The sequence below is a fragment of the Humulus lupulus genome, chromosome X, assembly GCF_963169125.1.
Source record: "Humulus lupulus chromosome X, drHumLupu1.1, whole genome shotgun sequence".
In the NCBI taxonomy this organism is placed as follows: domain Eukaryota; kingdom Viridiplantae; phylum Streptophyta; class Magnoliopsida; order Rosales; family Cannabaceae; genus Humulus; species Humulus lupulus.
Window position 1 is genome coordinate 187,644,178 of NC_084802.1, and position 24,478 is coordinate 187,668,655.

At 35.2% G+C, this 24,478-nt stretch overlaps 2 protein-coding genes across 3 annotated transcripts; one reads left to right on the forward strand and one right to left on the reverse strand.

The window, feature by feature from the left end:
- Positions 1-703: 703 nt before the first annotated feature.
- On the forward strand, positions 704-4,137 carry LOC133804128 (uncharacterized). The gene is made up of 7 exons (XM_062242284.1): positions 704-999; positions 1,110-1,314; positions 1,410-1,611; positions 2,470-2,663; positions 2,900-3,053; positions 3,301-3,465; positions 3,543-4,137. The coding sequence occupies exons 1-7, from the start codon at positions 813-815 to the stop codon at positions 3,999-4,001; spliced, it is 1,566 nt and encodes a 521-aa protein (XP_062098268.1). The 5' UTR covers positions 704-812; the 3' UTR covers positions 4,002-4,137.
- A 16,637-nt stretch (positions 4,138-20,774) lies between these two features.
- Positions 20,775-23,546, reverse strand: LOC133803250 (chorismate mutase 2-like). Of its 2 annotated transcripts, none has more exons than XM_062241218.1 (6): positions 23,361-23,546; positions 22,786-23,035; positions 22,115-22,201; positions 21,881-22,024; positions 21,624-21,716; positions 20,775-21,201 (listed from the first exon to the last, which is right to left on the reverse strand). In XM_062241218.1, exons 2-6 carry the CDS (start codon positions 23,017-23,019, stop codon positions 20,965-20,967), a joined length of 795 nt encoding a protein of 264 aa, XP_062097202.1. In that variant the 5' UTR covers positions 23,020-23,035; positions 23,361-23,546; the 3' UTR covers positions 20,775-20,964. The 2 variants fall into 2 exon arrangements, with proteins under 2 accessions (XP_062097202.1, XP_062097203.1); XM_062241219.1 differs by having other exon boundaries at positions 22,786-23,032; positions 23,361-23,506.
- Between the last annotated feature and the right edge of the window lie 932 nt (positions 23,547-24,478).

Below are 24,478 nucleotides of genomic sequence, written 5' to 3' on the forward strand. Positions count from 1 at the left end.
TAAAATAATTCAAATAGAGTCCTAAACTTGATTTTGATGAACAAAAACTTGAGTATAATAATTCAGATTTTAGGCAGAATGATTATATTTTTGTTCTGAATTGTTAGCTTAATTAATTATTTGTAATTTTAGTTTAAATTTTTTTGATCAAAATTGAATTTAGAAGTCTATTTGAAGTATTTTAAAAAATATAAGGTCCAAAAGAATTTTAAGATTCAAATAAGGAATAAGATAAAGGGTTTATACTTTTTTGGACCCTGTGTTTTTTCCCATTATTTGTTTGGACTCTGTGCTTTTTCCCATTACTTGTTTGGACCCTGTGTTTTGACAAATTACTTTTTGGACCCTATGTTTTGTAAAATGATTAAAATAGAACCCTAAACCCGATTTTGGTTAATATTTTCTTAACTAAAATCACAAATAATTTACCAAACTAACAATTCAGAACAAAAATAAAATTATTTTGCTTAAAAACTGTGTTGTTATATTCATTTTTTTCTTCATCAAAATTGAGTTTAGGGTTCTATTTTAACAATTTTACAAAATATAAGGTCTAAAAAATAATTTATCAAAAACACAGTATCCATACAGATAATGAGAAAAAACACAAGTTGAACGAAGTATAAAACCTCATATAAAAGATAACCTATAAAAAGGTATAAAGGGATAAGGAACGTGATTAACTAATGTTTGTCAATCAAATGATACTTCTACTCTCATAAATTATAGATTCGAGATTCCATTTCCGTTTCCCTCCTCGTTTCGTTTGACTTATTCGATTCTATCGCGTAGTTGCAGTTGCAGACCAAAAAATGAGAGCTACAAGCAGAAGAGGAAGAGGAGGAGGTGGAGGTGGAGGATTCCTCCTTCTCTTTCTTATAACCAATCTTTCTCTGCCAACTCTCTCCGAATGTTCACGCCAATGCAAAGCCTGGCTCGTCCAGTCAATCCCCACCGATATGCCCCACCTCCCTCGCGTCCCCGGAGTCCTCTCTACTGGTAAATATCTTCTCTTTTTCTTTGTTTTTTTTTTTCCCGAGAAACTTTTTTTTTTTTTTGCAAGGTAAATTCATTGGTTTATTCAATGTCTGCTGATGATGGATTATTAGGAGACGTATTCCGGTGGCTGCCCGGGAACTCTACTCATCGATTGGACATAATCGCTCAGTACTGGCAGCTCGTAGCGTCTCCTAAAGATCCTAGCTCAGGGGATTATGGATACTCCAAAAAGGATTTACAGAGATTTGGTGCTAAGCAAGGTGCTGATGTTTATAAAGCTTTAGACAAAGCTGCTAATCGAAATGTTAGCATCAGGTACCGTATAGGTTTCCAATTCTAGCAATCAAGTTATGCAATTAATTATTTTATTTTGATTAATTCAATGGACAATGCCAATTTGTTAATCTTAGGTTAGTATCCCACTCGGGTGTATATCCTGACTATACCAAAGAACCAACGGACCTTGCTTCAGGAAGGCCAAACGTAAAGAATGTGACCTTGTTACTTGATCAATGGTGGGGTTCAGGGATAGTTCACGCTAAAGTATGGATTTCAGATCGTCGAGATGTTTATATTGGATCTGCAAATAATGACTGGAAATCTCTAACTCAGGTATGTACTCATCATTCAAAACTTGCTTAATTTGTCATAAGCTGTCATTGTTTTGATTATTTTTTTCTTTTCCCATAAGTTTTGATCATTCATTATTAATTTGCACCCTTCAATTGAAATTACTTGGTTTGAAAATTTTGTAAGCAACGTTCTTATTTGTCGATAAATGTTAGCAACTGGAGAGGCAGCCATGTGACCTGTATAAACATAAATTTTGTCTTGAATGAAAACGAGTATTTTTTTTAATTGGGTTGCCCGCGGAATTCAAATAACGTGTGTCTTTGAACTACAATAATGTTAGTCTGTTGATTTTGTTTTCAAATGACGTGTCTATGGATTTTGTACTACAGTTGGTACAATAAAATAGGAAGATAGAAACTCATTATTTGATCTCTTCAAGTTCAAATTGATTACATGCCCTTCTGACCTGAGGTCGAGTAGTTCTATAAGTTTACTTGGTCGAAAAAAACTTCTTTTCCAAGCTTCCTTCTTCACAAGTGTTATATACTAGATAAGCAGAATGTCCATTTGTTGTCTTTAAAAAAAATGAGTATTCTGAAATTGAGTTGTCAGCGAATTCGAATGACGTGTATTTTTGATCCACAACAATGTTAATCTGTAGTTTCTGTACCACATTGATAGATTCTCTTTCCAAGTTGAGGCTTCATGTCAAAACGAAGGTTGGTCCTTGTGTCGAAAGTTTAATGCCTGCTGTTTGTCTAATTTTGGCTTTTTGTTATATGATGCTGAATTTATAGGAAACTTCGTCCTACTGTTTCTCCAGTTATTTTGTATTGTATGCCATACTATATATTACAAGACGTTGGAGTTTAGCTACAGCATGTTGAACATCAACAGGTGAAAGAAGTTGGAATTTATCTCGTTGGCTGTCCAAGAGTAGCCAAAAAGGTGGAAGCCTACTTTAACAACTTATGGGCACTCGCAGCTCTCAATTCTTCACATCTCACCAGAACTATATCTGATCACCAGTGGCAGATTGATAGAAAAGTGCCTTGTTGGTCACATTTCATTGAAACAGACAGCAGGTGTAGGTGCGTGCATTTAAAGCTTACCCTGAAAACCAGTTTTACTTCTTTTAATAGTTATAGAAGCTCTAGTTGTGCAAGCAATACTGGATAGGATACTAATGTAGGGAAGTTAAATATTGTACTGTTACTAGATAAGCGTTTTCAAAACTTCAATGGTAAATAAATAACCTCTAATAATTGTGAAAAGGTGAGTAATGTTTTGGAATGGATTTGTCGATTATATTGTTGTGTTGCCGCAGGGCACCTTTTCCCCCCGTTGTGGAAATTCCCCATGTAGTGGGATACCCTACCATATCAGATCCTGTTATGTTTAAATTACCAATTCAAACTCCTGGAAACAACTATTCAACTTCGCAGCTTCAGTCCAGCTATCTGTCCTTCTCCCCACCAGAGGTAATAGAGCAAATATTTATTTCTAATTTGTAATACATAAAGTTAAATATTTTCATGTTGTACTTATCATTAAGATCTGAAAATTTATCTTTTATTCATGTAGAAACAGAACTTATAACTATGCTTGAAAATAAACACTGGTTTTACCTGTCATTAAGAAAAGGAGTAGCTTCCAAAGTTATGAAAAGTGCCAAGTAAATATTCAACGTGTTTGGAGTGTTTTTTTTATGCCATTTGCGAATAGCAGATATCGTTTGGCAGGTACCAGACTGATGAGCAGGCATGGTTGGATACTATTAAATCTGTTAGTACCGGAGCCACTTTAAGGATAAGTACTATGGATTGGCTTGGTCAATCTCAATATATGAAACAAACAGTTTACTGGTCATCCCTTTCCTCTGCAGTATCTGAGGTAAATTCCACTCTCTACAAATACTATTCTGTCTATTCGCATGATCTCACCATAGGCCTATCTATAATGGTTGGCAGGTTGTGTTCGCAAAGCAGGCAAAAGTGAAGATATTGGTGGCATACTGGGATCATTTCATCAACAACACAGATCAATACCTGAAGTCACTCCTCTACTCTAATATACTATGCTCTTCATCTAAATACAATAAATGCCGTGGGAAAGTTGAGATCAAATACTACATGGTTCCGGGTTTCAACTTGACCGGACCGGCCATTAGCCATGGGAAGAAGACTGGAAATGTTTACCCTGCTTATACCAGGGTGAACCATGGAAAGTATGCAGTGAGTGATGTACGAGCTCATATTGGAACAAGTAATCTAGTGTGGGATTACTTTTACACAACGGCAGGAGTGAGCTTCGGCACTAATAACTCTGCCCTTGTTTCTCAGCTGCAACATATCTTTGATGCCGACTGGAATTCCCCTTATGCGATGCCTATTGAAGATTTGGGAGACGGTTGTTCTTGTTCAAGTTAATGTTTCACTCCCAACTTTTCAGCACTTCTGCTGGGCCCACTTCTAATGTGTACAATTATTAGTCCATAGAAAGGACAGCTTTTAAATAAAGCTTATGTAAGCAAATTATAGAAGGGAAATTTGAGTTTTTATGTTTTATTGAGGTGTCTTAAATAAAAAAAAAATGTTAGGTGTTCTAATTATTTAAAAAAAATGCCAAATATTTTGATAATACCTAAAATACCCTTCCCATAATTTTTCCCATCCACTTCTTCTCTCTTCCCTCTCCCTCTCTCCCCTTCAACCTATTCCTCTCAATTCTCTCTAGAAAAAAAATTCATGGGTAAAGTAAAATATAAGAAAACTTAATGTAATAGCAAGTATTTCTTACTTAGGACACTAAAATACTGTATTTCGAACAGATTTAGGCATGATTTTTGGGTTTTTTTTTTTTGCGATTTTTTTCAGATCTGAAACTTTGAAATCTGTAGAAAATCAACGTGGTTTGATGGTGCTCGATGCCAGCTCGATGAGACCTTCAAAATCAAGATTTTCATGAAAAAAATCGATGTTGCTCAATGGTGGTTCGATGGAGATTTGATGGTGTTTGATGTGATTTTTGCCAGACATGTTAATTTTCACTCGGGTGTCCGTTTGGAGTGATTTTTTTTATTTTGGGTATTTTTTCAAGATCTACTCGTTTGAGATGTGTATATACACATTTGGGAAATGTAAATCTTGAAAAAATGACAAATGCAAAACATACCTCATGTTCAAGATATGTTGTGGTATGTTTTCAAGTTCTAAACTTTGAAAATGTGCGTGTAGATCTCAAAAAAATACAAAAAATCACCCCAAACGGACTCCCGAGTGAAAAATTATGTCTCTTACAAGAATTGCATCGAACCACCATCAAGCAACCATTGAACCACCATCAAGCAACGCCGATTTTTTCATGAAAATCTTGATTTTGATGAGTTGGTATTGAGCACCATCGAGCAACAATTGAGCAAAGTTAATTTTCTATATATTTCAGAGTTTCAGATCTGAAAAATAACTAAAAAATCATGCCCAACTCGATGGTGTTCGATGCTATCTCGATGGGGCCTTCAAAATCAAGATTTTCATGAAAAAATCGACGTTGCTCGATGGTTACTCGTTGGTGGTTCGATGCAATTCTTGTAAGAGACATAATTTTTCATTCGAGTGTTTGTTTGAGATGATTTTTTTTTTTTTTTTTGGTATTTTTTTGAGATCTACACGCACATTTTCAAAGTTTAGAACTTAAAAACATACCAAAACATATCTTGAACATGAGGTATGTTTTGCTTTTGTCATTTTTTCAAGATTTTCATTTCTCAAATGTGTATATACACATCTCAAATGTGTAGATCTTGAAAAAATACCCAAAATAAAAAAAAAATCACCTCAAACGGACACCCGAGTGAAAAATAATATATCTTGCAAGAATCGCATCAAACACCATCGAACCTCCATCGAACCACCATCGAATCACTATCGAGCATCATCGATTTTTTCATGAAAATCTTGATTTTAAAGGCCTTATCGAGCTGACATCGAGCACCATCGAACCACGTCGATTTTCTGCTGATTTTAAAGTTTCAGATCTGAAAAAAATTGCCAAAAAAACTCAAAATCATGCCCAGATCTGTTCGAAATATAGTATTTTAGTGTCCGAAGTGAGGAATACTTGCCGTTACATTGATTTCTATTATATTTTACCTTACCTATGGATTTTTTTTTTCTAGAGAGGGAGTTGAGAGGAATGAGTTGAGGGAGAGAGAGTGAAGAGAGAAGAGGAAGTAGATGAGAAAAATTAGAAATGGGTATTTTGGGTATTGTAAAAAAAAATTTCATTTTTTTTAAAATGATTTAAATGCCTAGCATTTTTTTTGACTTAGAACCTCTCATTAAGCATAAAAACTCAAATTTCCTTTTTAGAAAATCCTTTTGTGACATTTTTTCCCCAATCTTTATTCATTTAACTAGAAAAACTATGTTAATCACTCTCAAAGTTTAGACAAATATATAATAGATCTACACTTTTAGACAAAAATATTCCTGTTAAAACATATATATCTCTATTTTTTTCCCTTTGAAGTTAGGATATGGTTTCACAATAATTTCTTGCTCAAATTTGTAAAAATTTTCTAAGACGTAGAGATATGTTTCTCACTTGATTTTTTTATTTTTTTATTTCTCCAATATATAAATAATAGTCATTAAACAGAACATAGAGACTAGTAGTAAAGATATATCTTTTAAGAAAAGTCAAAACAAAAATTACCTGCGATTCATTATTAGAAGTTGCTCAATTAAACAGAGAGAGTGTAAAATTATTTTAAATGGAATGAAACGTCAGCAAACAACTGCTAGCCTCTTTGTAAAAAAAAACGCACAACACACATGGGAAAGCAATGGATAAAAAGCCACGTGTTTCATTATGGACAAGTCAACCTGCCTATCCCTCATTCTTAGGGCTGTGCAGAAACGATCCGATCCAATAACAAACCGACCGATCCAATGTCAACCGACCACTAAAAATTGGATATCCAATCATGATTGGATTTGATCGGATGACATTTTTAAAAATCCAATATTGGATCGGTCGGTTCTTGGATGACATGTAAATCCAATGGATCCAACCGACTGATCCAATCCAATAATGATCCAATACCATTCAATTAATATTCAGATAAAAAATATATTATATATATTTTTTAAAGTTAAAATATATTATATTTTATTACATTTACTGTATTTTTATTATTTGGATGAGTAATTAGTATTTTTATAATTGAAATAATATATTTTTTTTAAAAAATCAGCCTAAATAAAGGTTTTAAAATATTGGATGGATCCGATCTGATCCAACGGATAACCAATGGATGCATCCAATGGATGGAACCGAACCGATCCAATCATCCATTGGATCGGATCGGATCGGTTGGTTCAAGATGATTGGATCAGATTGGTTCCAAAAATCCAACATCCAATTGGATGATTGGATCGGATCGGTTCCAAAAATCCAACATCCAATTGGATGATTGGATCGGATCGGATGGGCTTAAAAACATTGGATGTCATCCAATGAACACCCCTACTCATAGTCATAGTGTAATGATGGGTCTTACTCAGAGCTTGGATATCTAGGGCTTTCTTCCTCGGCCGAAGGAACAATTTCATTTTGGGATTTTTACACAAAATGTCTAAATGAGCCAATTTTTTTTACATTTTTACTTCCAAAAAATATTTTCTATTTTACTTTTTCGTATTATCTCCTTAGGAAATCCTATAGTAGACACATTTCCTACGACGGAAGTAGAAATGCTTCTACTGTGTGTGTCAAATATAAGAGTGACGTCACAAGCAAATGATTGGGGGGCAAATATCGTACCTGAAAAACACGAGCTGACATGTCTTAATTCGCGGTACAACTGACAATCAATTAATGAAGATTATTCAGTCCTTAGAACATTGTACAAGTTTTAAGATGAGTAGCTCGAGTAAAGCCCAGCTCCAATAGACATCAAGGAGGTCGCCTAGCAAAGTCGACCAAATGTCGTGGAGATTGCTTAGCACCATCTTTAGATCGCATAAAACCCATTTCAAGCATCTCAGTGTTCATGTCATTGTAGCCTGTAAACCTCCAGCTCGAGTAGTGCATTCAACCCACCGTAAACACTTGGAGTGCACAAGCTTGAATTCCTAGAAATCAGAGACGTTACACGAATAAATAACATATTGTAACTGTTGTAACCCCTGCCTAATAAATGTATAATATCAAGCATTTAATGTCTTTATTACATTTATTTGTATGTTTGGGGTGTTACTCAAACTTATATGTTACTCAGATGTAAACGATCACTGAATTTTGTCCGTTAAACCCCTATAAATAGAGAGGGAATGAATTGAAAAATGGACTGAACTTTTGTATGCCAAAACTCTACTAAAATTATCATATTTTCCCAGAGAACACTAAGCAACAATACAAACTCGTGGACTAGATGAATAATTAATCATTGAACCGCGTAAACTTCTGAGTGTCCTTACTTACGGTTTATATAAAGCCTAATTTCTCATTCTCGAACTTCTTAGTTCACTGTTGTCGAAAAACCGCGTCAACAGATTGGTACTTTCATTGAGACGATAATTAGGCTTGCAAATTTTTTTGCAAATCTTTCACCCCAAAATCTACCTGCAACAATGGTGGTAACACAAAAGTCAACACGTGATAACGAGTCAGAAAGGCCTGGAAACCAAGAAGAATTTCGTGCAGTTAGTTCTGCTAGAGAGGGTACCTCTATGCCTAAGCGTCTTGGAAAATAACCCCAAGTCAAAGATGGTGACCATCTAAAACAGATAGTTTATCGTCACAGCACCACCGTAACAATTCAGATTCTGCCTATTACATAAGATTGGTTGAGCAGGAGAATGCTCAGCTCATGAGCCATCTTACCCACGCCAATAGGTGCACTGACGAGATATTGTCCCGACTACCACCTCCTGTTATCGATCCGAATGTCGAAAGGAGGGTTAGTGGATCTCAAAGGAGCAGGTCGCACAAGCGTAGTCAAGCCAACGTGAGTCGTTCAGTTTGGACCTCCACTCCGAGCCATCGGGACATGTTCCTAGGAATGATTGGCTCGCACATGCTCATAGGAATGAGCAAGCAGCCCCTGTCACTAGGAAGCAACTTGATCAAACTAGGCGTGCAAGGACTACATCCAAGAGAACAGAGATTCCCTCGAATCCACCAGCTCAAGCCCCTTTGAATAATCAAGGTCAAAGAGATGGAAAATTACAACCACCAGTAAGAGACATCGGGGTGGATGATGGGCGACCTCAGTTAGTATGCCCAGACAGACGCGCTGGTGGCCTCACCAATAAGGAACCACCATCGCCAATTCATCAACCAACACCTCCACGGGCTTGAGGAAATACACCTCCTCGAGGAAGTGACCGAAGAAACTCTGTTCACAGATAGGTAACCTATGTCACTAGATCTCACAATACCAGGATTCGAGTTTGTGTAAATAACCAAGCTCTGCGACCTCATCAACAGATGGTAAATTTTGCTGAAGATAGTCACTTAATGGAAAGCCGTCATGAAGGAAGGTCGGAGAGTGTACACAACTCACACTCTCGAAGGCAGGAGCCCGACTTGAGAGATCATCGAAACTATGCCCAGAGTTACCGTTCTAACCATCAATCTGACCTGCGTGAACACTTAAATGCACAAGGGAGGCAATAATTTCAGGGCAACGAGCTGAATTACACTCGGACAAGGGAAAACCGTCCTAAGAAGCGTGATGATGGGAATGTCCCATTGAACCAAGCTCAAGCTTAGAGGGACGATAACCCAAATAACCCACAGCCCGGGATGAGAGCTAATAATCAACTCCCAAACAACCTAGTGTAATCCCCAAAATTCCCTAATAAGGTTTAGGACCTTGATTAGGAGGCCGGGAGGGCCATAATTGATTTATTATGTTATTAAATTATTATATGCATGTTTATGTGAATTATATTATAGTATGATGATAAATGCATACCTATGGGTCCATTTTTAATTATAAGGGCATTTTGGTAATTTGGCCCGTTGATGGCGTGATTGTGTATTTTCATGCATGTGGGTGAATTATAAATAATACACATTATATGTGGATTTGTTCGAGCCATTCGACATGAGACGATCATAGAATGCAAGTTATCGGTCTAGTCATAATGGGGTTAGTTTCAGGGCTCGGGGGGAGTCTCGGGATAATTTGGTGATTAGAGCGTTGTCGGGAATTAAAGGGTAACGGGATATGGATTATTGGTGTTTGAGAATTTTGGAGAATAACGAGAATTGGATTGTGTTAATTATGATTAACGAATTAGGCGAGAAATGACGGTTATGCCCTTGGTGGTTGTTAAGGCTTTTATTTAGACTTGAGGGCATTTAGGTCTTTTCACCCTTAAGGATTTATATCAGCCCTTTAAGTTTAGAAAGCTGTAGAAAAACAGAGCCTCACTTCTCTTCTCTCCCGATGGTCATTTCTCTCCCATTGCTCTTTGGATTTTCAAGCCTTTTTGAGGAATCAAGTTAGGGAACCAAGCTTTGCCAAGCTAGGGTTGTGTTCTACCATTGAAGAGGGTGCTAAGCTGAGATTGATGTGAGTTTTTAGCCATTGAAACTCTTGTTTTTTCTCTGTTTTTCTAGTAAGTTTTCAGTTGAGAATTTGAGGTGTTCATGGAAGTTTTGATTTTGGTTGCTTGGGTTTTGATAAGGGTGTGTTGTAAATGAAGTTTAGGGGTTGAATTGGATGTTTGGGTGATGTTTGGGATTGGTTTGGAGAGTTGGTTTCAAGGGAAATCGCAAGGAGGGAAAACCAGAAAGATTCTGGTCTGTAATTGGCACAGCAGCGCCATTCCTGGCGCAGTAGCGCTAGGCAGGGCAGAGAGCTAAGCCTCTCTGACTTGAAATAGCGCTGCAGCGCTGGTCCATTTTCCAACAAGCCTATTTTAGAGCTTGGGATGACTTTTAAGGCTCGGGGATGGGTTCCTTTACCCCGTTTGGGTAGATTGAGATTCTCGAGAGTACGAGATTGATCCCGGGAGCGTGGTTTTAGATTGTGAACCTCTTATTGGTTTACTTTATTAATGGATTCCAATTGGCTATGACTAGGTGAGCGCTAAAGAATCCAAGGATTGATCGTTCTCAAGGGTCGTTCTTTTACTAATTCTTGCTCGAACCCGAGGTAAGAAAACTGCACCCTGTGTATATGACATGCATGGTTATTCTTGATGCATGTTGGATGTTTAAATATGATGCATGTGATGCACGAGAAACATGTGAATAGGGCATGCCATGAATATTGAATATGAGATTAATCAGAGCTTGAGTCTCTGTGTTTATGCATGATCCTAATTACGCTAGCAATTGTTAAGTAAGCATGATGAGTGCCCTGTTTTCGGATATTTGACATATGCTATATGTTTGGTAGCATGGCTTACTTGTGTGTGGCACTGACTATTCAGGGTCGGCACTGGTCACGTATTATTGACCTAAGATCCGGAAACGGCATAAGCGTCATGAACGCAGAGCCGATAAAAAATTAGATCTAATCGATATCAGCGTTGAATGACTCTAGGAGCATTAATGCTGGACCAACCCGAAGGTCTGAAAATTATAAGCACTTGTCTAGTCTATGCTAGTTACTTAGAGCCAGGGCCAAAAGGCCTAGGTGACTGTTTGTCACATGGCTAGGGAGCGAAATCCCATGGTTGTGACTCTATGGTCATGTGACAGGTTATCTTGGTGACTAGTTCATCAAACACCTACCTTGTTTAAGCTAGTGAAATGATCACTTATCTACAAAGCCCCGGTGACCCTATCGTCACATGGCTATTGGGAATGGAACCCACCTAGTGACTATTACAACTGTCACTCTTCTATTTGGGGCTAAAAGCCCTGGATGATTATTATGATCATCGGTTGATGTTGTATATTCATCATTACGTGAACTCATTTTTCTGCTTGAATATGGCTATATTTGCTAGGCATGCGCCTTATGATTTGATGACATGTTATTACTGTTCATGAGCATATTAAGTTTTCTTGCTGAGTTTCGGCTCACGGGTGCTATGTGGTGCAGGTAAAGGCAAAAGAAAGTTGGACCATCCTTGAGTTGGAGAGCTTAGGTGATGATGTGTACATATGCGGCTACTCGATCTCCACGGCTGATGGTTGAAAGAGGAACTAGGGTTAAACCCTGTTTTGCCGCTTAGATCGGCTGGTTGTAAATATTTTCTTGTAATAGACCTTTAAATTATATTTTTGGGATCCCAATGTATACAGTAAATGTTCCAACGAAACGTTATATCTTAACCAAAAATTTTAATCCCTAAACCGCTACTCATACTTAGTTACACGATTATGGCCAAATGACTCGATTAGCGAGTTTAGCACTGTTTAAAATGCGCACCGTAACGATCCCTGGAGTTTAGGGTGTTACACCAGTAGTGAGGGATCCAACCCTAGAATGAATTTCTATGATGGAGGAACAAATGAGGCTCCTTCTGTCAGAAAGGAACAAGGATGATTATGACTTTGATGAGGAACTCGAGCCCTTTGCTCCTCATATTGTCGCAAATCCATATCCACCATGCTTCAAGATGCCACATATGGCGATCTAAGACAAAACTATTGATTCGTCAAATCACATTGGGACTTTCAACACATTGATGATGGCACAATGTAAATGTCAACCTACACTGCGTTCTATTCCCAGCTACCTTGACTAGGGTAGCCAAGATGTGGTTCGAAAAGTTTAAAAGGCACACAATCACCTCCCGGAACCAACTGTCATTGGAGTTCAAGAAGCAGCTTCAAGCTGCCAATGAGATATGAGTGGAGGACAACTTCTTGGCCAACATAAAACAACAACCGGGTGAGTCTCTCAAGGCTTACATAAACCGGTTTACCAATATCGCTGCTCGAGCAAGAGATGTTGATGACAGTGCCAAACTAATGGCAATGCGATATGGAATCACTGTAGGAGGTCAATTGTGGAAAGAACTCCAAAGGAAAGGAGTTAAGAACACCGATGAATTCTTGGCACAAGCTCAAGAATGGATAAACCTCAAGAAGGCAAGGTCCACAGTGGCGAGAACTAGTAGTGTTCCCATTCAGCCACTGGAATGGTAACAAACGCTGGTAGCAGCTCAGCCAGTTGCCCATAATAACTAGGCGGGAAACAATAATAAAAGGAAAGGAAATAACAAAGGCGACTAGGCAAGGTCCATGTAGAATAAAGCTGGGGATAAGTATAACTCGATTTTCACCGTGTACACTAATCTTACAGATACACAGGAGAGTATATATGTAACATCCCAATATTACATATGCATTCTTAGCATTCATGTTCACCCATCCTCGTGTCGGATGATTGTGCATGTCATAGAACGTATCGATAATGCTGGGTCGTTCTTTGGTCTGAAGATTCATCTTTAGAAAACAAAATTTAACAAAATCTCAGTTAAATATTAAAATTATTATTAAGATAACTTAAAATATTTCAAATTATCTATATATTTTTATTTACCTTCTTAAATTGAGCAGAAGCATAAGAAGTTGATCCATGGAGACTTGGATACTTCTGTTTTGCTCTGTTGGCAACATTTGCCTTTGAGCGTGCCATGAACTGTGGAGTGGTGAAAAGGTTAACCAACTTCTGCCAACTCTTGTTGTCAATGTCCTTCGGTGGATTATTTCTGGCTGTCTCAATATCATCATACCCGCCATGCTCATCGAAGTGTCTTTTCTTGCGACCTTTTATATCCTTGTAGCGATCCTGAAACTCTCGCTCAATCCCAGTCTCTATCAGTCGCCACTCAGGGAGAGCTCGGGGAAGAATGAAAAATTCGTTCAAAAAAAATGGTGAGATTTTTTAAATTATAAAAAAAAACATTACATGTGAATAAGTAGAAAAATTTACATCAAGTTTTTGCATCAATCCAATCTTATGCTCATCCGGAACACTCTGTCAAGAGTCATAATATAACGGGACATGGAGACCAATAAGGTTTACAATAAGTCTCGTGAACAACGTCCCAAAATCACCAACTACTTTGTAGGTTCCCTCCCTCAAATCAAATTGTAGAGTCAACGGACCTTTATTGTCGTTGACGAGCTACTACAAATTTTTGGATCGAGACCTACCTCTTTTTTTTGCGGCAGTCGCTGCATATGTTAATTAAACAATACAATTAAATTGAATAAAATTATAATAATTTGTCATTTATTTATAAAATATATACTAATTATAGTATATTACCTGTCTCACAAGAAGTAGGAACTCGCGTGGGATCTGGAGGAAGAGGAGGATCTGCTCCATCACCGCCATGAGAACGAGCAACAGTAGCAGACATATCTTTGCAGTTTAAATAATTATTAACTTAAACTCAGTTATAGTTGGAGGTTAATTACATAACTTAAATAATTTCGGTAATGCAGTTGAAACTATTGACAAACAAACATTTCATGTCAAAAATTATATATTGATTGAAAAGTCTTCAAATTAAAGCATACACATTAAACATACAAATATGAATATGCATAAGAAAATATTATTCCTCACCAATTTCGATTCCTACATCATCATTTGTACTTTCTAAATCATCTTTACTAATTTTTTCATCATCATCGTCATTGATGAAATCATCATCCACATCCGGAATAGATTGAGACGTTTCCCCTATTATGCTGGTGTGACCAGGTCGATCCAAATGCATAATCTCCAACTCTCCTATTTCCACAGTGAGTACAAAATTTGATGAACTGTTATCATGTACGACATCAACCTCGTTATCATCATCGATACTTGGATGATCCCAGATCTTTCGATGATTGACTTCTTCTACTACCTTCCAATTTTTGTTTCTTGAAAGATCTTCCAAGTAGAAAACTTGTTTTGCTTGAGTGGAGAGAATAAACTAATCGTTCTTATACCATTCAGAATTAATCATGATACTAGTTATGTTATTCTCAGACACATTTCGACCCTTGCTTGCATCGGTGCTGAACCATTTGCATCGAAACAATACTACCGAGTAACCATGGGAATATCATAACTCTACATTCTCCTCAAGTTGGCTATAGAAAGTGAAACCATCGGTTCCTGGCACCGAAACTCCACTATTTTGAGTGGTACGTCTTTCGTCATGACTATGGACCAAAAAATTCACTCTATTAACAATGCAAGTCGTGTAGGAGTATGATTGGACCTGTTTGCTAAAACAAATAATTCATCAGTACACTCAGTTGATTGTACTTGCCGCACACGACCCATCTATAGAGTATGCCACAAAAAAAGAAAACACAATGAGATAATATTAATCAATACGAATTTCGTAAGAGTTCTACAGTTTCAATAATTTACCTTCAATTTAAACTAGAGAGGGAAATCTTTTTGAAGATTTATGTTTGAATTTTCTTGAAGGCATTCACTGTATAGTACAAGGAATAAGGTAAGATAACAGTTTGCTGTGAATTAAATTTAATGAATTCATATATGTGTTGAGATACGTACTCCATATATGGTTGGATTTCAGGGCAATTGTTTAGTACAAACCACTCCGCTTCTTTCCGATGAAGATAGTCAAGGGATATGATTTTCTTTTTGCTACTTGGACGACATTGTGATTCAAAAACTGACAGCTATCTTTTAGGAATAACAATATCCGCATTTCTTTCCGGATGATTAAATTTAGTCTGTACGCCCTGAAGATATTGCGAACAAAAAGTCAAAGCTTCATCGGCAACATAACCCTCCGCTATAGAACCTTCAAGGCGCGCCTTATTCCTGACATAATTTTTCAACTTCTTCATATATCGCTCAAATGGATACATCCACCTCATGTAAACTAGTCCTCCGAGGATAGCTTCTTGCGGTAAATGAAGATTTAATGAATCATTATGTCAAAAAAGGCTGGAGAAAAAATTAACTCCAATTTGCACAAAATTTGTATCACTTGATCTTTTGCATTCTCCATGTCCTTAACAACCAATGTACGAGCACAAATTTTCTTAAATAAATTGCAAAGCTCAATGATTGTCTTCGAAATAGACTTATCCAAGTAGCATCGAACTCCTACTGGCAATAGACGTTGCATAAGAATGTGACAATCAGGAGATTTCAACCCAACAATGTTGTCATCATTGTCAGTTACTTTCTTAGAGAAATTTGAACCGAAGCCATCAAGAAGTCTAACTCCTTTTACGAACTGACAAAAAACCGTCTATCATCCGGTGTGAAAGAGTACATAGGATGTGGTTTGATCAACTTCATACCGTCTTTCTTAAGGTGCAACTCTTCTCAGATACCCCAATTCTTCAAGTCTACGCGTGCATTGGTGGTATCTTTAGATTTATCATGCATAAGAAAAGTATCGAGTAAACCGTCGCAAACATTTTTCTCTACATGCATCACATCTAAATTGTGCTTCAGTTCAAGTTCGGACCAATACTAAAGTTCAAAGAAAATACTATTTTTACTCCAATTAAGCTCTTTTGGATCTCTTTTTCTTTTCACACCCCCAAAACTGTCATGTTTACTCGGCAAACGATCGGGAACATGCGTTAATTGTTCGAGTATGTCTTGACTACTGAATTTTCTTGGAGGACGTTCTTTTTCATAATTCTCATCAAACAAGCGAATCTTCCTCCACTTATGTGTAGAAGATAATAATCTTCTATGACCAACATAAGTCGTCTTCCTAATTACCCGACATGAAGGAGTGTCTTCGTTGCATGAAGGACATGTCATATATATCCTTGGCCACTCCAACCAGACAAACTACTACGGGCTAGAAAATCATTGATAGTTCATAATAGTGTTGCACGCATTTTGAATACATTGTTCGTTGCAGCGTCTCTGGTTTGAACTCCTTCATCCCACAACTCCTTCAATTCATGTACCATAGGCCTCAAAAAGACATCTATGTCCTTTCCAGGTGATATCAAACCGAGAATCAATAAGGTCAGCATGAATGATGACTCTTTCATGCACAACCAAGGAGGCATATTATACGTGCAGAATATTACCGGTCACATGATGTAAGATAGACTCATGTTACCAAATGCATTAAAACTATCAGCAGTCAAACCCAATCGAATGTTTCTGGGTTCTTTGGGAAAATCAGGATATCTAGAATCAAATTGTTTCCAAGCACCTCCATCAACATGATGGTGCATCACACCATCTTCTAATGACCGTCTCGTACTATGCCAGGTCGTATCATTATGCCTTGAACCATAAAGACGCTTCAGCCTAGGAGTCAAAGGGAAGTACAGCAACACTTTGTGGGCGATTTTTTTCCCCTTTGTGTCTTTGTCAACCCATCGAATCTCACCACATATAGGACAACTCTATTTTTGGGAATTCTCCTTCCAGACAAACAACAGTCGTACTTGCAAGCATAGATTGATTGATAACCTAACCCTAACTTCCTCATTTTTTTCTTAGACTCATAGAATGAAGTTGAAATCTTATTCTCCTTCAGGAATGCAAATTTCATAAACTTCAAAAGTTCATCAAATGAACTATTTGTCCATTTATTCATAACCTTCACGTGCATCATCTTTGCCAAGAAGTTCAAGGAAGACAACCATGTACAACCAGGGTATAACTCAGCTTCAACCTCTCGATTAAGGTCATCAAATTGATTCTTTGCACTATTGCCACCACCATCTGAAATTCCTTCATTTACGCCTTCTTCGTTAGTTTCTTGTTCACCAATAACATCACTGATGATGTCAATCATCTCATCAGTCATTGGAGCCCCGTCGTCCACTACTGAAGACATATCAACTTAACCGTAGTAGGTCCACTTCATGTATCGCTACAGAAACTCATATCTGTGTATGTGAGTCTCCACCACATTTTGTTTCTGATTCAGCATATTGACACACTGAACGCATGAGCATTTGACTTCTCTCGAAGCATTCACATGATTCTTGGCCATTTGTATAAATGCTTGAAGACCATTCCAAAACTCATCAAAGTTACGTCGTCTATTAGTTATCCAACTCTTGTCAATCATCATAACCGATTCAAGTGGAAAATAAATTATTTCAATATGATAATCATAAAAATCTACATTTATTTGCTAATAATTTTATGAAATCTTATGGATAAATTATTAAATTTTATGAATATATATTATCAAATTTTATGAATATATATTGTTGTTAGTTATGAATGTATTATAAAGTTTCATTATATAATCAAATATTTAATTATAATTATTATTATGTTATTTAATAATTATCAAATTCTTAATATAATTTTCACTTTTTATTTTTTTTAAAATAACAATAAAATTTTATTATTTTAATTTTAACTTAATTTTAAGTGTATAGTTAACTTAATTATCTATTATTAGTTTACCATTAAAGATTATTATTTTAATTTCTACTTATTTTATAAAAAAATATTAATAAAATTTATACTTGTAAATTATTATTTTAATTTACACGTTATGATTTTTTTAATTAATTTTTATTAATTGCTTTAACATTTATTAATTATAAATTTTAATCACACTACTTTGTAATCTTAGTTTTTCTAAGTCTACAAAAATTTCGACAGCATAACGGCTGTAATCTAGCCTGTCCCAAAATTTAAAATCTACATAAAAACATATAAACCAGTCACAAAACATACATAAAATTTAATACAATCATTTGAATTCACAAATAAACAACAAAAACATATTATTTATATAACCTAACTTATATATAATTCAAAAGAAAAAATTTATTTAACCTAACATATATATAATTGAAAACAAAAAATTATAATAGACATCTAATCATATTAATCTAACCTACCACACAATTTAAAAATATATTTCACATTCACATTTATATACATATACTTATACATATATTTAACTTATCATATATTTTTTTATTACATAACATTTAATTAAATTAAATTAACATAAAACAAAATTAAAAACCACAAATATAATTAAATTAACAATACAAATTAATAAAATGAAAGACAAAATTCAACACTATCTAAAATAACTAATTACACAATTAAAAACATAATTTAACCATTAATCAATCACAAAATATTTTTAAAAAAAAAATTACCCAAGGCTCGGGCTAGGGGATTATCCAAAGGCAAAGGCTTAGGATGATGATCCAATACCCAAATTTGAAAAAGAAAACAAAAAAAAACGTCAAAACTCATTTCCACCAAATACATAATATACACACATATATTAAGAAAAAAATACATATTAATGATATAATAGCAAGATAAAAGGTTTAAACTACCGAAACTTGGGAGAAATTGGCTAAAACGGGGTTGGGCAGCGCTGGGAGGTGGAGAAAACCAGAGGACTCTTTGTTTTTTTTTTTTAAAGAAAACAGAGCATAAATGAGGAAGAAAGTCTCTGCCTGGGGGTTATATCGCTATGACCTATAGCAATGACATGTCGTCGCTATAGGTAATAGAAAGTCGTTGCTGATATCAAACGCACTGTTTTACTTAAACGATAATACCCTACAGTGACGACAGTCATCGCTGTAGTTTATTTTTTAATAAATTAAGAAAAAAATAATTTTTCGTGAATTTTGCATATCCAGCGACGACGCAATAGATGTCATCGCTGTAAAGTTTTTTTCTTGTAGTGACAATAGTCTACATTGCCAACCATGCTAGAAGAACCAAACATGGAATAGCTCGACAATGTCCACATCAATGATGAATTCTGAGGACACATGATTTAGATCAAGGCAAAGCTGACTCCAAGTTCTGCATTCAACTGATCGAGTTTTGTAAGAAACACCTTCATTGTTTCACATGGCCACATGAATATATGAATGAAACTACTTCATTGCTTCACCTCATATTTAAACTTTTTTTTTTTTTTCATAATGTCTTTCCTCTCTCATTCATGTATGATGTATTTAAAAAATTAGATGTAAATATTTTTTTTAATAATGTATTTTAAAGAATAAATAGAAAAGTTATTAGGAATGTTTTAATGACGAACTTAAGCTATCCAAAGCATGGAAAAATCAAAACATTTTCCCATGAATTGTGAAATATCAAAATTTCTAGCATAGGTTCTTACAAAATAAAAATATAAAAAAATTTACCATTGTTTTTTTTTCCTCTCTTTTATTCTAACTTACTTTGAGAACTAAAAACTTTAACAAAAACATATACTAAAATCTAATTTTTATGAATTTGATCATTATGATTTAATTGTAATAAATAAAAACCAAATTTGATTTGGTCTTTGCACTTTGATTATAAGCCTAGAAAATATAAATCACCATAACCAAAAATCACATTTTATTTCAAATATAAATAAGCTAATTTTATTGATACTATTTTTTTTTCTTTTTACTCATCTCTTTTAATTAATTAATTATTTATAAATATAATATTTTTTAAATTAACAAAATCTTCTCTTTAAATATTAGGCAATGGATTTTGTCCATTATAATAAATGAGAAATTTGCGACATCAATGCCTATATAATTCGATTTGTTATACTTAAATGCCTTAGTAAAAAAAATTAGCTGCAAAAATATCTACCGTTACTCTTTTGGTGCAAAGGTTAATCTTTGGGTCGTTAAGTGTGTGAAAGGGTACACGTGGCAACACCTAATTAAGTTAAAAATTAATAAATTATTATTAAAAATTATTAAAAAAAAATGTTATTTATTCTAATTTGATTTATATATATATATATTTTAAATGAATATTATTTTTTTGATAAAATATTTTTACTATTAAAAAACAGTTCTTTTTATAACAGTGCCAACAATGCCAAACTTTTTGTAGAACAAAGTATCAGGAGACGATTTCATATTTTTTCACTAATTGGTAATGTAGAAATAAATTTGAAAAGTTTATAAGATATTCTTTAATTATATAGCGAAAAGTATGTTACTAAAGCTTTTTATTTGAGTATTTTTTGGATGAAGTTCTTCCTTCCTAGTGTGACTAAATTTATATGGCAACACTTGAATGTATCTCTTATTTGTGGATGTTGTGGGATGGGTAAGAAATCTCTTCTTCATGCTCATTTTACTTGTAAGGTTTCTAATTTTAACCTTGTGTACAAGTATACGAGTTAATGGGATCAGCTCAAGTCTTTTCTAGACTAGTTGCTTCATCTGCTGAATTTTTGTGTGCATTGTTCAACCATTTGATAGTTTTGATTTTGGATAATGAATAAATGTGATGAAATAAACGGGACTAGAGCTTCTCAATTGACTTTAATTTTTATTTTTGGTGAAGAAAATAGATCCCCATAATAGAATCCTTCCTGAAGATTAACTAGAAAAATACAATTTGGTGATAAATATATATATATCCTCACAACAACACGAGAAATCAATAATGTGGTCAACTTGACTAAACGAAGTTTAAGAATAGGTAGTAAACTTCTAATCAAGGCGACGGAGAAGGTACTCAACTTGAACAAATTTAGTGAGAGGCATTATCCATTCATCATATAGACGAGAAACCAATGCTGGATCAATCTTGTACTTTTCCTTGCTTTCAGTGCTGGTAGTGTTAAGGCTTACTTCCTGCCCAAATATCATTGCCTTCTTCTCAACCCTCTTCTTCACCACCTCTTCTACAGCTTCAAATGTCAACAACTTCATCAGAGCGTCCCTATCCTGAAGTTTTGAATTTAAAATGATACATTCATCAGAATAAAATACAAGCCAAATAATCATGTAATACTAAATTGCTCTATGGATCTTCAACTAATCTTGGCTGAAACTCAATAGCTCACGTACTATTGTTCTCATATGACCACTGTCGAAATATGATGCATTGAATTATCTTTGTCTAGTTAACCTATAGATTCAAATCTTGTTTAACAAATGTATCTGAACGCGGGTGATAAGCAATCAAGGAGGAAACAGGGTTGATGATTTTTGAATCATAGTTAAGGTAACATGCGTCTCAGTACATAGATACCAGAAAAATTCACCCTTTAAGCTACTAAGGCTAGCTCAGTGGTGAGGTAAGAGGGTAAGACTCATGTTCCAACCTGGACAAGGCATGGTGACCATATAAAGAAAAACATACATACCTGAGAACGAATTGCTGGTTCATATTCATGTGGGGCATCCCTGAATTTCACCTCAGCCACAAAATTTCCGTAATGAATCCTTCTAGAGATAGCCTGCAGGCAGTAATAATAACCATTATCCCTAAATCGCTATCATTTTGTAATGTACAACATTGTGAGCTTAAGACGTATTCTGAAGTATAAAAGGTTTTTCCTATCTCGAATAAGTGGCATAATTAATGAACATACAAATTATATATAATCAGAAACATCCTTACCTGTAAGCAATTGAGGTCACTAGAGGCAGTTGATGCATAGTTTCCGTCATCACCCGGTACAGTAAACAAAGGAAGCAATTGCTTGAAATATATATCCCAAATTTTGTTGTTCACATTGGTTGAAGCCGCTGCAGGATGCAATACCTACGGTCGAAGTTTTCAAGAACCCAAAATATTTATATACATAAAAATATCTCTTTACAAAGGCTACAGTACTCAAGGTGGATAATTTACCTGTGGAAACGAATGCGTTGGCGCCAATGAAGGTGGTAAATGATCAGGAAAGAAGGCATGCTCTTCAGGATTTTGATACCTACCCGCCTGTAAATTACTATGTCAGGTTCTATTTATAAAACTAACAGCTCCAATAAACATTTTGGATAGTTTGAAACAATGACTCATGTTTGGCTTTAGACAATTTTAAATTTAATAGAAATTGTTTGACAAATTCATAAACTAATAGGCAATGTGTATTGAATTAATTAAATAGAAAACTCAAAAGCGTGTCATTCTCGAAAGAGTACTTACATGTTAACCCCGTCCAATTAAGAAATAGTCAAGTGGGGTTGGAATAAAACCAATATTCAATTTCAACAAAGGAAGCTTATAAATGTGACTTTTGTGAGCCTTTAAAGTAAAGTAAGTGGGGAACAACACATGGTGGACAATTAGCAATAGTCATATAAAATTAGTAAACCAAAGAGATGGAAAAGTAATGCAATTTGAAACATAAAAAAGACAAATACATGCATTTTCAAGACGTGCTCAGAAAATTTAAAATTATTATTATTAAGAAAACTATAAGCTTTACCATCCACACCAATACAGCAAAAATAAAAAATAAAAAAAAAATCTTCAAATTTAAACAAACTGTATGCCAAAAAAAAAAAAAGACTTGAAATTACCTTAGCCTGGAGGGATTCGGCTTCATTGACAAAGAAACGAATCAAAGAACCACAAAATCCAACGCAGGGCTTGGACTCTTGGTAAGTAGGGGAATTCATTGGAAACTTCGCTCTTTCAATCAAACTAAATATGATAGTATCTTCTTGTCTAATCAACGAGTCTCTCACCGTATCAAGGGTCATTCCCTTATCACCCAAATCGGAACCATTATTCTCCATTGTCGATGTCGCCATAGCCAAAAAATTTCTTCTACCATTTAAAGTAAACATAACAAAAATTAGTAGAGCGAAACTCATCGTTGAAACTGAAACCCCAAGCTTAGCCAAAACCAACATTTCTTCGAGAAAATGACTAAGAATTGACAGCTAAATGAGAGAGCAATCAATACTTATGCTAAAGAAAAACAATGCAGAAATCAAAAATGGAGAAAGCAAAAACGAAATGTTGGCGTTGAGTCAACGAATCATTAAGCGTATATATACATACATGAGTTTGACTCTCTCTGGCTACTATAATAAATAAATTAAAGAAAAAGAAGTTGACATTTCAAACAAGGAAAGTCAAAAGGAAGAACCTGTAAAACGTCGTCGTTAAAAGGAAAGCAGAGGAGAGACGATGTCGATGATGCAGAGCTGAATTGTGTGATCTTCGGTTCTGGGAGAGCTAAGGTTGTTGCGTTGCGAGCTTTTATTGAAGGTCTGGCCGCCTATGGGTGCGTGTCTGGTAAGACAAGACAAGGAACACGTGAGGGCCCACACGCTCTCCTAATCTCGTTTTTCATTGCCAATTTGGTCACTTTTTAATTTTTTTCCCTCTATTCTTTCTTTGCTTACTTGTTAAGGCTTCAGGATCCTTTCCTTAAAAGAGATGGAATAGGAATAGGAAATTGAGTTTTTTTTTTTTTTTTTGACAAGATTTAGTTTTGATTTTAAATAACAATAAATTCTAAACAAAGAATGTCTCTACTAATAAATACAAGGGTGGTAATTATTTGGTATTTTGTATTTTTGTAAAGTATTATTTTGGTACTTTGTGTATACAATAATGTTTATTTTAAAATCGTACATATTTAGTATTCTAACTCAAATTTAATTAATAAAATTTTACCAATTTAATCAAACTGTTGTCAATTATAGTTGAGAAATATGATTGGGAGAGAATATTTGAGAGAATTCTATTTCTGTATATTATTGCTCAAGAAACCTCAATGAAACAGTGTACACATATATACAAAAGAAAGGGTCTGTACAACTACTAGCCTATACACGTGTAAGCTCAATACAGAGGTACTAGAAAATAAAGGACTAAAATAAATATACATTAATAAACACAGTAATAGTTAATTAGTCTTAACAGCCCCCCTCAAGCTCATTGGTCTGGGAAGAACGGTGAGCTTGGACCTGAGTGACAGAAATCGTTGAGCAGGTAAAGGCTTGGTTAAGGCATCCGCAATCTGCTGAATGGAAGGTGTGTGACGAATAGTGAGACGCTGGGCAGCAACCTTTTCACGGACAAAATGAAAGTCCAATTCAACATGCTTAGTTCTAGAGTGCAAAACAGGATTGGAACTCAGATAAGTAGCACCAATATTGTCGTAGAGTAGTACAGGAGGCGAAGACAATGGGTACTGCAAGTCAGAAAAGAGAGCCTGCAACCACAATAGTTCAGCAGTGCCATTGGCAAGACTCCGAT